The 12907-nt window shown below is 32.7% G+C and overlaps 1 protein-coding gene across 1 annotated transcript; it reads left to right on the top strand.

Moving 5' to 3' along the window:
* The first annotated feature begins 5691 nt into the window (after window positions 1–5691).
* LOC104234398 (glycosyltransferase BC10-like) lies at window positions 5692–11741 on the top strand. The gene is made up of 11 exons (XM_009787955.1): window positions 5692–5948; window positions 6717–7254; window positions 7721–7819; window positions 8913–9013; window positions 9100–9171; window positions 9268–9358; window positions 9841–9921; window positions 10612–10674; window positions 10769–10891; window positions 11005–11043; window positions 11135–11741. The coding sequence occupies exons 2-11, from the start codon at window positions 6871–6873 to the stop codon at window positions 11261–11263; spliced, it is 1182 nt and encodes a 393-aa protein (XP_009786257.1). The 5' UTR covers window positions 5692–5948; window positions 6717–6870; the 3' UTR covers window positions 11264–11741.
* Window positions 11742–12907: the final 1166 nt, after the last annotated feature.

Raw genomic sequence — 12907 nt, 5'->3', positions numbered from 1 at the left:
GTTAAATTCTGTTTTTTAGTTCAGTAAGTGTTAGGCTTATCTAGTCTTAGTGACTTGGTGCCATCACAACATCCCACGAAGGAAAATTGGGATTGTGACAAGATGCCTCCGGCAGAATTGAAATAATATTCCTATGTCATGCATTACTTGCAAATGTCAGATCAAGAGGCATGATATTGTTAGCAATAAGAACAAGTGGCGTACCAACAACGATTTTATTATGAGGTCATACAACTCACTTCAGATTAGATATACTTCTTCAAATAACTAAAATAACCATTATAAATATATCAAAACAGAGCAATAATGCTAAATTTATAAGAAAAACAAAAGTGATAATATGAGATGAAGTACATTTGGCTAAGCGCCAAATGATCAAGTCATAAAGGACATCAGAGACCTATTCCAACTTCCAGAATCAAAATCCGAGCTCGGTAACCACAAAGTCAACTCTCGGTCAAACTTTTCAACTCTCCAAACTTCTATTTTGCCAACTTTCACCAATTCAAGCCAAAATCATCTACGGATCTCCAAATCAATATTCAGACACATTCCTAAGTCTAAAATCAGCTTATGGAGCTATCAGAACCATCAAAATTTCATTCCGGAGCCATTTACACATAACTCAACATCCGGTCAACTTAGGCTTCCAACCTTGAGACTAAGTGTCCCAATTCATTCTGAAACATCCCCGGAACCGAGCGGACTCCTTTGGCAAGTCACATAATAACAAATGAGCATAGAGTAAGCAATAAATGGGGAAACGAGGCTGTAATGCTCAAAATGACCGGCCGAGTCATTATAATTATTTCTTACATATATTATTGTCACTATATATACAGTAGACAATTAAAATTGATCTTCCATTGCATATTGGTTGATTTTGAAGAAAAATATGTATGTTATGCTATTGAAAACTTAGATCCGCCAAATAGCTTATGTAATAGTACACATATGGTATATAGAAGTTTTGACAATAACATCATACATGCAGAACTTATGATACTGGTCAATGTGCTTCTAAGTATATGTTTATCCCCGAATTCACTTTTGTCTTCCAAAACTAAAGAATATCCTTTTAAATTTATGTGAAAATAATTTTCAGTGTGTTTATGCTTTGTAGTTATAATAAATACAACACAAGGACAAACATCCTGACTATTAGACTATATTTATAATAATATATTTTCTTACACGGATAACTATATGTTGCATTTTCAAGAGAAATATCAATATCGATAATAAGCGTTTTGGTTATGGCGGAGCAACCAAAATATTAGAAGGACATAATATATAAAATTGATCATTTGTGTAAGTTCTGATTATGTCCTTTTATTTTGAATTCACGTATTATGCTAATGTAACGATATTTTTCGGTATTTACATGATTGTTGTATTATTATATACTCTCTCTGTTCACTTTTACTTGGCACGTTTTGACTTTCAGGCCCCTTAAGAAATAATAAATGAAGTGCATAATTTACCATGATACCTATATTAATTGATGCATATTTTATTGGATTTGAGAAAATAATTTGAAATGAATAATAAATACTGTGGGTATATCAGGAAAAAAAGTTTGTCTTCTCTTGATATGCGTAAAGTGACAAGTAAAAATGAAAATCTATTTTTAGTATACATGCCAAGTAAAAGTGAACGGAAGGAGTATAAAATTTCTCTCATTAATTAAAGTTTATTATTCCTTCATATAAATAAATATTTAAACCATCATATGTCATTATTGATGTGCACGCACGTTTATAGTAGATACTAATAATAAAAAAGATACCAATATATAATGAGACGGAAATAATAAGTATAATATGTGTGAATTTAATATAATATCATTACTGTATTTCCACTATGATATGAAACAAACGTGCCTGGACACCTCTTACTTGTCGGGAAAAATTGTGGGTAACGAGATTGGACAAAACAAAACGTGACAACTTGACCTCTCGTGGACCTCAGTCCACGCGCTATTCGCTCGTCGACGCTCTAATCATTCGTTCGCGAGTGATGGTTCCAATATATTTCTTTTTCCTTTTCCTTTTTACGATTTTTTTGGCAACTTATAGAATAATTTTCGTCATATAAAACGTTTTTATTGGTTAAATTTTTTTTTTAATCTAAAAAACTTTGTCGATGTTTCCGAAACTTGTCAAGGAACTTTTTTAAAGAAAAAAAAATCATAAACACGAAAGCAAAATTTTCAGAAAAGTTTGTAACGAGCGAAGACATGTTAGTTTTAGAGCCCGTTTTGTGAGGCAGCTAAAAAATTACTTATTTTGAGAAATAATTTTGTTTAAAAGGGCTTTTCGAAAAAAATACTTTTTACATTATTTGATAAGTAATTATATTTGGCTAATATTTTAAAAAAGTACTTTTGAGTATCAAATACGTAAAAAAAATAGTAAATGTTCAATTTATAATTAGTATTATTTGTTATAGAGAATTAAATTCATAAAATATAAAGTAAAATATATATTTAAATTTTTAATCAATATAAAATATAGTTAGTCAAAGAAATATTATTGGGTATATGTCATTGCTTATTATTTACTTGATGATTCAAGTATACCAATATGCATCAGTCATATAAATTGAAAATTTATCCCATAAAAAAATTAAATTAATAAGAGATAATTTGAAAAATATAATTTTTTTGATAAGGATATTTTTGTCTTGAAAAAGTTAATCTGCTTCTACTTTTTGATTTTTTTTTTCTAGAATTTGTAGCTTCTTTTCAAAAGCAGAAAAGTTACTTCTGTGGGTGCTCATAAGCATTTATCTGTCTTGACCAAACATCTTCAATATTTTCTTTAAAAAAAAATGTATTTTGACCCAGAAAATGCTTTTGGCTTCCTAAAAGCATGGTCAAACAGGCTGCTAGTATCACAAGCTAATGATTCAACAATAGAAGTAGATCCAACATTTAAAATTTATGAATTTTTACAATAAAGTTAAATAAATATATAATAATAATTGAGTTCATAGTTAGTATATATATATATATATATATATATATATATATGATCACAAAGTTACTGGATTAACGTAATTGTTGTATGACGCCATTCAGAATTTTGGTGAACTTTGTTTTTGTTGCGGCCAAACGAGCATGCAAGTATACGCGATCGTCAAGTAATAAAGTGACTAAAAGTCGGATGTCGAACCCACGAGGACTTGTGATTAACTATTAACTAAATTAGACTATCCTAGTTATCTAAACAAGAATTAAACCTAGAAATATTTGATTCTAAACTAATTAAATAAAGAAATATAAATAATGAACTTTGCACAGAGGAAGAGCAGATTTTTATGTTATCAATATAATGAAAACGATCTAGGGTTATGTGCTATCTAACAATCCTATTGTATTCTTCAATTGAATTGATAGACTAATTTATCTAGCTTATTGGTTGAAAGGGTTAATATTGCTCATAAGAATCTGTCGAGCTCTTACTCACCTATTCAAGCTAACCTAACGCCTATATGTCTGTGAAGTTAGAATCAACAAGAACGTATTTATATTTCCTGTACATCAACCAAGCAAGTCAATTAGATATATGTCTATCCTAACCGCGAATCCATTCGCCGATGCCCAAGTTCAAGAACATTCTTTACTCAATCCTATATACAATCTAGAGTTCCCACTTTCGAGTTCAACTCTAGATTCGTAGATAGTATTCAATTGGTGATCAAGCAATTAAATAATTAAGCGCAAGATTGAATAAACAAAATCAATATGATAAATCAAGAAAGCAAAATCAATATCCGAATAACAATAGTCATGTAAGATCCACAACCCTAAAACGTGAAGTTTAGCTCCTCATAGACATGGTAGCCAAACAACAAATCATACGAAGAAACATAAAGATTACTAAGGTTGATGGAAGAAAATATGAAACCTGACCTCCACGATGGCTCTGTGCTCTCCCCTAGGTCAAGAGTTCCTCTCAAAAACGTTCCCCTCCTCAAAATAGGTTTAGGTTGGCTTTTATACGAGTTGGGGACGTCTTGGGGTCGAAATAACCGAGTCCCGATCCAAATAGAACATGTTCACGTTTTGAGCGTCCGGGTAGCGTGGGGCGCTGGCCCTGGCGCTCAACTTTTCAGCATTATGTTTTGAGCGCTACATGTAGCGCCCCACACTGCCTGTGGGCTGTGGCCCTCAAATGTGCACTTTTGCCTTTTCTTTCCATTTTCGCTCCAATTCGTGCGCTTTCATCCCAAATTGCATCCGAATAATTCCTACACATAGAAATACTATAAATTAGCACAAATTATTATATTATATATCCGAAATCTACGACACATGAGCACAATATTAGGCAATATATGTAAAAATATGATACTTTAAGCCAAACATCAATGATCTCCAACAAATAGTTAATTTCTATCTAAGTTATTTTAGTAATTTTCCAATTTATAAATGTTGGGCATATAATAGATGATGAATCAAGCACAATATTTAGGAAAAACCGTCATTTTTTAATCAATGTTCATCGCTGTCATCATGACTTTCCAAAGATTATTTTTGGTACCTCATTATTTAAAATTACTTTAACAGATTTGGCAACATTATCTGGCCTTTAATTTTTCCCCACATTTGTGGCGCTCTTATTTAATATATTTGAATTTTGATGAAGTACTATTTAATTTACTGTTTTGCTCATACATTAGTTGTGTAATCATTCTTATCTAAATTTAAATACAATTCAAATTTACCATTTTCACAAATTGCTTTAACTGGATATAATATAAAAAAATGATGAATAATTGCCATTGGTAGAGTTTTAGTTATATGGTGTATGCAACTCAATAACGACAGAAGACTAATGATTTAACATGACATTAACGGTGCCATAGCATTATTTTCTCTCTCCGAAATTGAGATAAAAAAGGATAAACAATTCACTTCAGAAAAATGCCATCTGTCCAATGAGTATTCATCATTATTTTTTAACATAAACAATAACACCCTAAACATGTATTGTGTTAGTTCCTTTTATTTTTTTATATTCTTTTGTTGTTTTATATTTCAATCTTTTGTTCTTCATTATTCATTTTTCATCCAATTTCAATGAATTCTATGATTTATTTATTCTCAAAATTTTACGAGATTAGGTAAAAAAGAAGAAAGGAAAAATAAAAACTCAAAAAAGCTGACTGTTGGACTATTATATTTGTTAATTGCTCACAACTTTGAATTCAAATTTCTATGGAGGCTCAATTTATTAAATCCTTATACATGTTAGAAAAGAAACAATTTGCGTCTACAATTAAAATATTTATTTTATTAACTAATAAATATTTAATTAATTAATTACATATCAATCCCAAATAATTAAGACTAACTAGATGAATCGTCTGTATTCATATTCAGATAATTCAGTAGATAAATTATTTTTTTACTAGATAAGTGAAGTTATTTCATTAAGATTAGTGACCCAAAAATAAACTAAGGTAGGAATATACTATTTTATAGATGACGTTTTCCTCAAAATTCATTAAAAAAAACAAATTGCCAATAATTGCCGGCTTGAATAGTTCCTAGTATTGGACCTTGATATGAAAACTAACGGTCAAACTCCATACACAAACGAAAGTCACACCAAAAAAGATTTAAGAATACTATAATATAATTTTTTCTATATATATAAAACATATTTTTAATTTATAATTATTATATTGGATACACTGGAGCAGCCCCCCTACTCTCTCTCTCTCCGCTGTTTTTCTGTTTGGTTCCACTTGCTTTGTTGTGCTAGCCCTAGATCTCACACGCCAAATATATTACTAATAATTCGTATTAATAATACATACATGCACACAGAAATACAGATCCTTTTTGGCTTGAAAGATTTGGAGTTCTTGCACCCACAATAGCAAGTGGAAAAACCAAAAAAAAAAAGAACCTCTCTTTTCTTTGCATCATTATTCAGGTAATATTGCTTTCTTGATTTAAATTTGTTCTTTGATTCTATGATGTGGGTTTGTGTTTGTTTATAATTCTAGACGTACCCTTATGAGTAAAAATTTGAACTTTGATTGAAATTATGGATTCTTGAAAAGATTTGTGATTAATTCTTTGATGGGGTTGTTGCATTTATTAGGATGGATTTGTCTGTTTATGTATGATGTATGTGTTTTATGGTGGTGATGGGGATTTGAAGTTGATTTTTTTTTTTGTGGGGGGGGGGGGGTGTGTGTGGATAGATTTGAGGTCTGATAAAAGGGTGTGACTTTAATTTAAGGATGTTTGGTGCAACCTAGGAATATTTGTAATTGTTGTGAAGGTTGTTATTTGCTATGTTATCTTATGTGATCTCATTATACCAATATTTGTGTACTCAAAATTTCATGTGTCTTTGCTTTTCTACTTCCTGGGAATTCTTTAAAGTTTGGATCTTTTTTACTGTATTCCGCTAATGCTGAGGTCGAATAAAAAATTCTGTATTAACTTGATCTTATTTTGGATATGTTAACTGGAATTTGACTCTACAATGGGAAGTGAGAATCTTTCCTTGTGTCATCCTAACACGGGAGGCTTGATCCAATATCATGTAACTGAAAATTAGGAGTTAAAGTTCCGAATCGGCATATAGATAAAGAAAGGGATTAAGGATTTTTCTTTACAAGAACATCTGAAGTTAAAGATCTTAATTTAACTCTAACTACTCCTTATTTGTTGATTTTTCATCCTCTTGCAGCTTTGAGTTTGTTCTCATCGATTCAGAAATATTGCTTCTGTTGTTGGGTTGTTCAAAGATAAGACAGTGAGCTACCTTTGGTTATTGGTCTCAGAGATTGGTTAAAGGGTCTAGTTTTTCATGTTTTTCGATTGCTGATGTATATAGTTCCTAGATGAAGACATCTCAGGGGTGGCATTTAGGCATGAAGGACATGCAAATATTGTCTGCACCTCGCCATCGTGCTCAGTTAAAGAAACCGACATGGATAATCGTGTTGGTTTCTTTAGTTAGCTTGTTCCTAATTTGTGCTTACGTTTACCCCCCTCAAGGTTCTGGTGCTTGTTATGTATTCTCACTGAATGGTTGCAAGGGGTTTTCCGATTGGCTTCCGCCTGCGCCCGCCAGAGAATTTACAGATGAAGAGCTCGCTTCCCATGTTGTAACTAATGAAATTCTAAACACACCCCCAGTCATGCCAGAAAGCCCCAAAATTGCATTTATGTTCCTGACACCTGGCGCGTTGCCATTTGAAAAGCTCTGGGACAGATTTTTTCAGGTTTGTTTTTCGTATTCTTGTGGAAGCTCTTAGAATCACTAACTTCGGCATCCTATTAAAAGTGTAAGTAAATTATTCTCGAAAGCATCTCTTTACAAATTATAAGGGAATACTCAACATACACATTATCCGGGTACTACAAAATATCGTTTAATGGTTAGCTATCTGATTTTAAGGTCCCCTCTTCCTACTTAGTTGAATTATATGTTGTCAGGTTAACTCAATCGGTACTAGTTTGTGCAAATTTAATACTTTTTGGACATCTAATAGCTATGTTGTGCAGACTCTTCAAAATGCCGCCACACTTGTGTCGGATCCTCCAAAAATACACTACTTTTGGAGGATCTGACACGCACCCGATGACATTTTTAGAGAGTCCTTGCAGTAAAGTCTAATTAGATCCTTAACTACACTTTGCATTTCAGCTTTCTCTATTGATGGTCGTATAAAACTATTTCTCTTTCAGGGCCATGAAGGCAAGTTTTCTGTCTATGTGCATGCATCTAAGGACAAACCAGTACATTTTAGCCGTTACTTTGTCAATCGGGAAATTCGTAGTGATAAGGTTTGTCATACTGCGTTAAATTTGTACCCTTTTTTTCCATTGTCACTGATGAGATGCAGTATTTTAATCTTTTGCTTGAACTTTGTCCATTTGTTTTTTCTGATACACAAACCATTGTCACTAATGAGATGCTGTATCTCATCAAATTTGTCGCTTGAAGTTTTTTCATGTATTTTTCTGGATGCACTTTGTTCTTGTGAAGCAATTGAAGTCATTGCCTTTTTTTGCTTTTGTATTTTGACATCTTTTATCATGCTTCTTCCATGGCTATTTGTTTGAGATGACTCCTCGACTCAAATTCCAATTAACCGAAAAAAATCTGAACGAGAAAAGAGTTCTGTAGGTTGTGCTGCTGGCATTTGGTGTGATCAGGCTGTTGTTTGCGTGATAAGCTGATTAACAGTTTAACACGGAGTCTGAGAAGAATGATTGAGAATTGGCAGCAGCATCTAGTTGATATGCAACATCGTGCGACATCATTACTCATCAGCTCCATCATACTACATTTGCATCTTTTAATTGCTTTGAATGGATTATACTTATCTCCTTTATGAATTTAGATGGATCTAGAACTTTGTGTAACCTACAACATCCACTTCCTCCTTTCTTTGCAAGTGGCACAATTTGTAAATATGACTGACTATTACCCTTTTTAGTGGCATGGGTTTTGGTTGTGAATAGACCTTGAGAATTAAGTTGAGTATCTCAAATTAGCCATGTTTATTGGATAATCCAAATTAGTATTGCTTATAGTTACTGTATTTTCTAGAAGTGTCTTCTTTTTCATATTTTTTTTTTTAAATTTAAAACATCGCCTATATAACTTGAATTTGATTACGGGCATGTATGAAGTATGGGTTTGTATATGTATTCAGAACAAGTACGTCAATTTTTTTTTTTGCTGAATTTTTAGTGAATTTTGAAGAGCCGTCACGAAGTATTGCACCCTTGTGGTACCTAATTGATACCGCTATGTCGATGCAAATGAACGGCTCATGTACCATAGCTTATAGAAATACAAAGATACTTATAGCTATTTTAGTCATTTTCATTTATATGGCCGAGTTATGGAGTAAACGTTTCTGCACTGCAGGTAGTGTGGGGAAAGATTTCTATGGTTGATGCAGAGAGACGCCTTTTAGCATACGCGCTAAAAGATACTGACAATCAGCATTTTGTGTTACTTTCTGACAGGTTGACATTTGATGATTTCTCTTGCTTTTTATTTTTGCAATTATGCCATTACATCATTTCTGATCATGTCGCTTATCAACTTGCAGTTGTATACCACTGCGTGATTTTGACTATGTTTACAACTACCTGATGTATACAAATATCAGTTTTGTAGACTGGTAAGTCAATTCCTCTGATGCTCCGTGATATTTTATATTTCTAGAATATTATATTACTTGGGCTTAAAAGAGTGCTCTTTTTCTTTCTTCTCTCAGCTTTGAGGATCCTGGACCTCATGGAAGTGGCAGATATTATGAACGTATGTTACCTGAAGTCGAAAAGAAGGATTTTCGAAAGGGTGCACAGGTTCCTTTTACACAACTTTTGCTGTTATTCTTGATTCTAGAATAGTTTTGAAACTATGCTTGCTTGGTGCTCGTCAAGTAAACAATTAGCCCTCCAACACTCTTGTTTTTGGTAATTATAGGTTTTCTTTAAATGTGTTGTTAAAAAAAAATAATGGATCGGATCAGAAAGAGAGAACAAATTCTCTTCTCAGGCTTTCCATTTTGTCTATGTATTACAGTGGTCGTATTATTTCACGAATTATAAAGCTTTCCCATTCATTTATAATTTGTTAAAAAAGAAAAGGATATTTTGGTTTTGTAATCTTTTAAGGTTCAATGAGTTGGTTAATTGCAGTATTCTGTAGGCAGAATTCTTTTCGCCATCTTAGGTGGCCAAATATAGGAGTAGCTTTGGGGCACTTCTTATAGCTTAATAGCGCTGATATGCCAATTTGAATATGATTTTCTCGTTCTGATAGGTTACATTCTGAATGTTTACAGTGGTTCACAATGAAGCGACAGCATGCCCTTGCCGTTATGGCTGACAGTCTCTACTATAGAAAATTCAAAGACTACTGCAAGGTGTGTTTTTTCTGTATCATACTTTGGCTGATTATATATGACTACGCTATTAGCTATTTTTTTAACTGTATTTATTCATTGAAGTATACGATGTTGAATGCTCTACGCATCGTTTCTTCCCACGCTGTTGATTGTTTTGGAGAAATTAGCATTGAAATTTCTGAAAGTTTATTGGATGTGAGACTTGACCTGAATAGATCGTAACAGATGCCAGAGAGAGTATTCATATAACCAGCCCCAACTATAATTGGGACTGAGGTGTAGTTGATAACAAAGGTGGGATTAGTCTGCTTATTGGTTTATATTATATTCATCTTTCGCCAATAGTCCCAACTACCCTTCTCTTCCCTTGGATTTAAAGCATCTGCTTGCCTTTGAATTGAAGCATAAAACTATTGTTCTCTGGCATTATTTCATTGTTCATATTGTTATTTCCACTTAAGCCCTTCTTTTTTAAACTCTTTGTATTGCTGTTTGGAAACTACAACATCATTTGATCCACGGGATCTCTACAGGCACAATAAAACATGGTTGTATCCATGTACTTCTTAAAAAACCTGTCCTTGTTAACCTTTTATCTCCCACTCCCCGCTTTCTTTTTTCTTCTGGCCTTTTTTGTTTGTTTGTCTAGATGTGAATTTGGTTTATTTTCATTAATCACCTGCACTTTTGTCTCTAATAATGCAACAGCCAAACATGGAGGGTAATCGGAACTGCTATTCTGATGAGCACTATATACCAACCTTTTTCCATGTGAGTATAGTTTTATTCACCGGCGCGTCTTCTAATCTTTCTGTTTTGATCATTTCCAAACTAACTGGTTTTCTTCTTCTTATAAATTTTTCAGATGCTTGACCCAACTGGAATTGCGAATTGGTCAGTAACACATGTTGATTGGTCTGAAGGGAAGTGGCACCCAAAATCATACGTGCGAAAAGATATTACTTCTGATCTTATGAGAAACATAACAGTAAGGCCAACTTCCCTCGACATGTATACATTTATGCCACTGATTCTTTAATTACTTCTAGTCTTCTTTCCAATCATGACATGATTTAATGTTTCTTGTCACTGTTTCTGCAGTCTATTTCAGAGAATGTGCATGTCACAAGCGACGCAAGGGTATGAACAATTGATCTGACACTTCTCTTGCATTGTGTCACTAGAAAGCTACATTATCTGAAAGAATCCTGTGTTATTTTCCATTTTGCAGAAGGAAGTCCAGATTAGGCCATGCCTATGGAATGGAAATCAACGACCATGTTACTTGTTTGCAAGAAAATTCTTACCTGAAACTCTAGATAGCTTGTTGCAGCTTTACCCCAATTATACGTCGATTTAAGTGGGTTGATAACATCCACACTGATTCTTTGGTCGATTCAATCCGACCCCCCTTCATCATCCATTTCTTGTGTATCTTCCAGTGTTGTAAAGCGCCCCCCTCTCTACAGAAAGGTTGAGTTCGAGTGCTGCCCCCAGAAACCAGGCATCTTTTTGAGTGCTGCACGGGTTTTACTGGCAGACGCTGTTAGGGCGACTATATAGAGAGCTGAGGAATGTTGAACCAAGTTGCCCCGAGTCGTCGTGCTTCCTTTTGGGGGTAGGTGATTTCATGTTTAGTTTTTCTTTTTTCTCAGTTTTGGGCTATTTTTGTTATATTGATCTTAGTATTGGGATTAAGAAATTTTTGGGGACTTATTTAACTGCAACACTGTATTGTTGACCTCTGTAGAAATTGCAAATATGGCCCTTATTTAAAGAACTGTTACATTTCAATTTTGGTTAATATTTGAATCAAATAGAAATTTCAGAATCTGAAATGTGATTTGTGTATGGAAATGATAAATCAGGTGCAGTGAACAATTCTTTTTTTATTTTCTTCCAAGCCTGACCGATGTGTTTAAAAATCTTTAATCAGAAGTACATCTTTTAATTCTTCCCTTTTGTTTCATTTTCAAGTTTCTCATATATACAATTAAGTAATTAACAGGAGATAACAAAAACTTGAGCTTTTGCGCATTTAAGCTCCTGTTTAGCCATATATTTTGGCTAATTTTTTCAATTTTTTTTGGAAAACAGTGTTTGTTTATGGAATATGATCAGATTTTGAAAAAAAGTTTGAAATTAGTTTTTCATGTCCCAAAAATTTATTTGGGGCAATTTTTGGGATTTTTTTTTTCTTCTACTCACAAAACTCATTTTTTTCCCCAAATAAAATGCACGTTCAAAGACAGTTTCAACTTTCAAAAATTATTTTTTTACGTAACTTTAATTTTTTTCAAGTTTCAATTAAATTTATGTCTAAACGCTAGTTAAGAGTATGGCCGAGCAGTCAATAATGTGTATTGGTGGTTGAACCTTGCAAATTAAAATTAAAATCAGAAATATGTAGTGTGTAAATAGTATACATTATCCGTAGATATTGTAGGAAACATTATCTTATACAATATGAAAAAATTATCTGTGAGGCTTAGAATATGCGAAGGGAACGGTAAGAATTCATATTCTCTTCTCCCCATAAATAAAGAATTTAGTTTTTCCTCAAACAAGGGATAATACTGTGTAGAGTGTACAAAGAAACCGACAAATCGCATCAAATCGATAATTCAAATTAAATCGGGAAAAAAAATCCGACTATGATTTCATTTTGTGTTAGAAAAAAAACCCTGATCATAATTGTTTTGGTTTCGTTTGGTTCTAATTAAAAAAAGTCAAACCGAAACCAAACCAGTCTGACATTACATGTATACAAAATTTAAAAATATTTTATACATTAAAATAATTATTGTAATATAATTTATAAATATTTTTAAAACTTTTTCATAGTTCTCTCTTTTAATGCATTATTTCAAGCTTGGACTTAGAATTTTTGAATGGTCAAATATATTTTATAGCCCATAAATGTTAATAGCTCAATTAAAGCCCAAAGCAAAATCAAATAAATACTAATGCTAAAAAAAATTCAATTCAATACTAAGAATGACAA

Source organism: Nicotiana sylvestris, chromosome 11, assembly GCF_000393655.2.
Source record: "Nicotiana sylvestris chromosome 11, ASM39365v2, whole genome shotgun sequence".
Lineage (NCBI taxonomy): Eukaryota > Viridiplantae > Streptophyta > Magnoliopsida > Solanales > Solanaceae > Nicotiana > Nicotiana sylvestris.
This window is presented reverse-complemented; position numbering and strand designations above follow the sequence as displayed.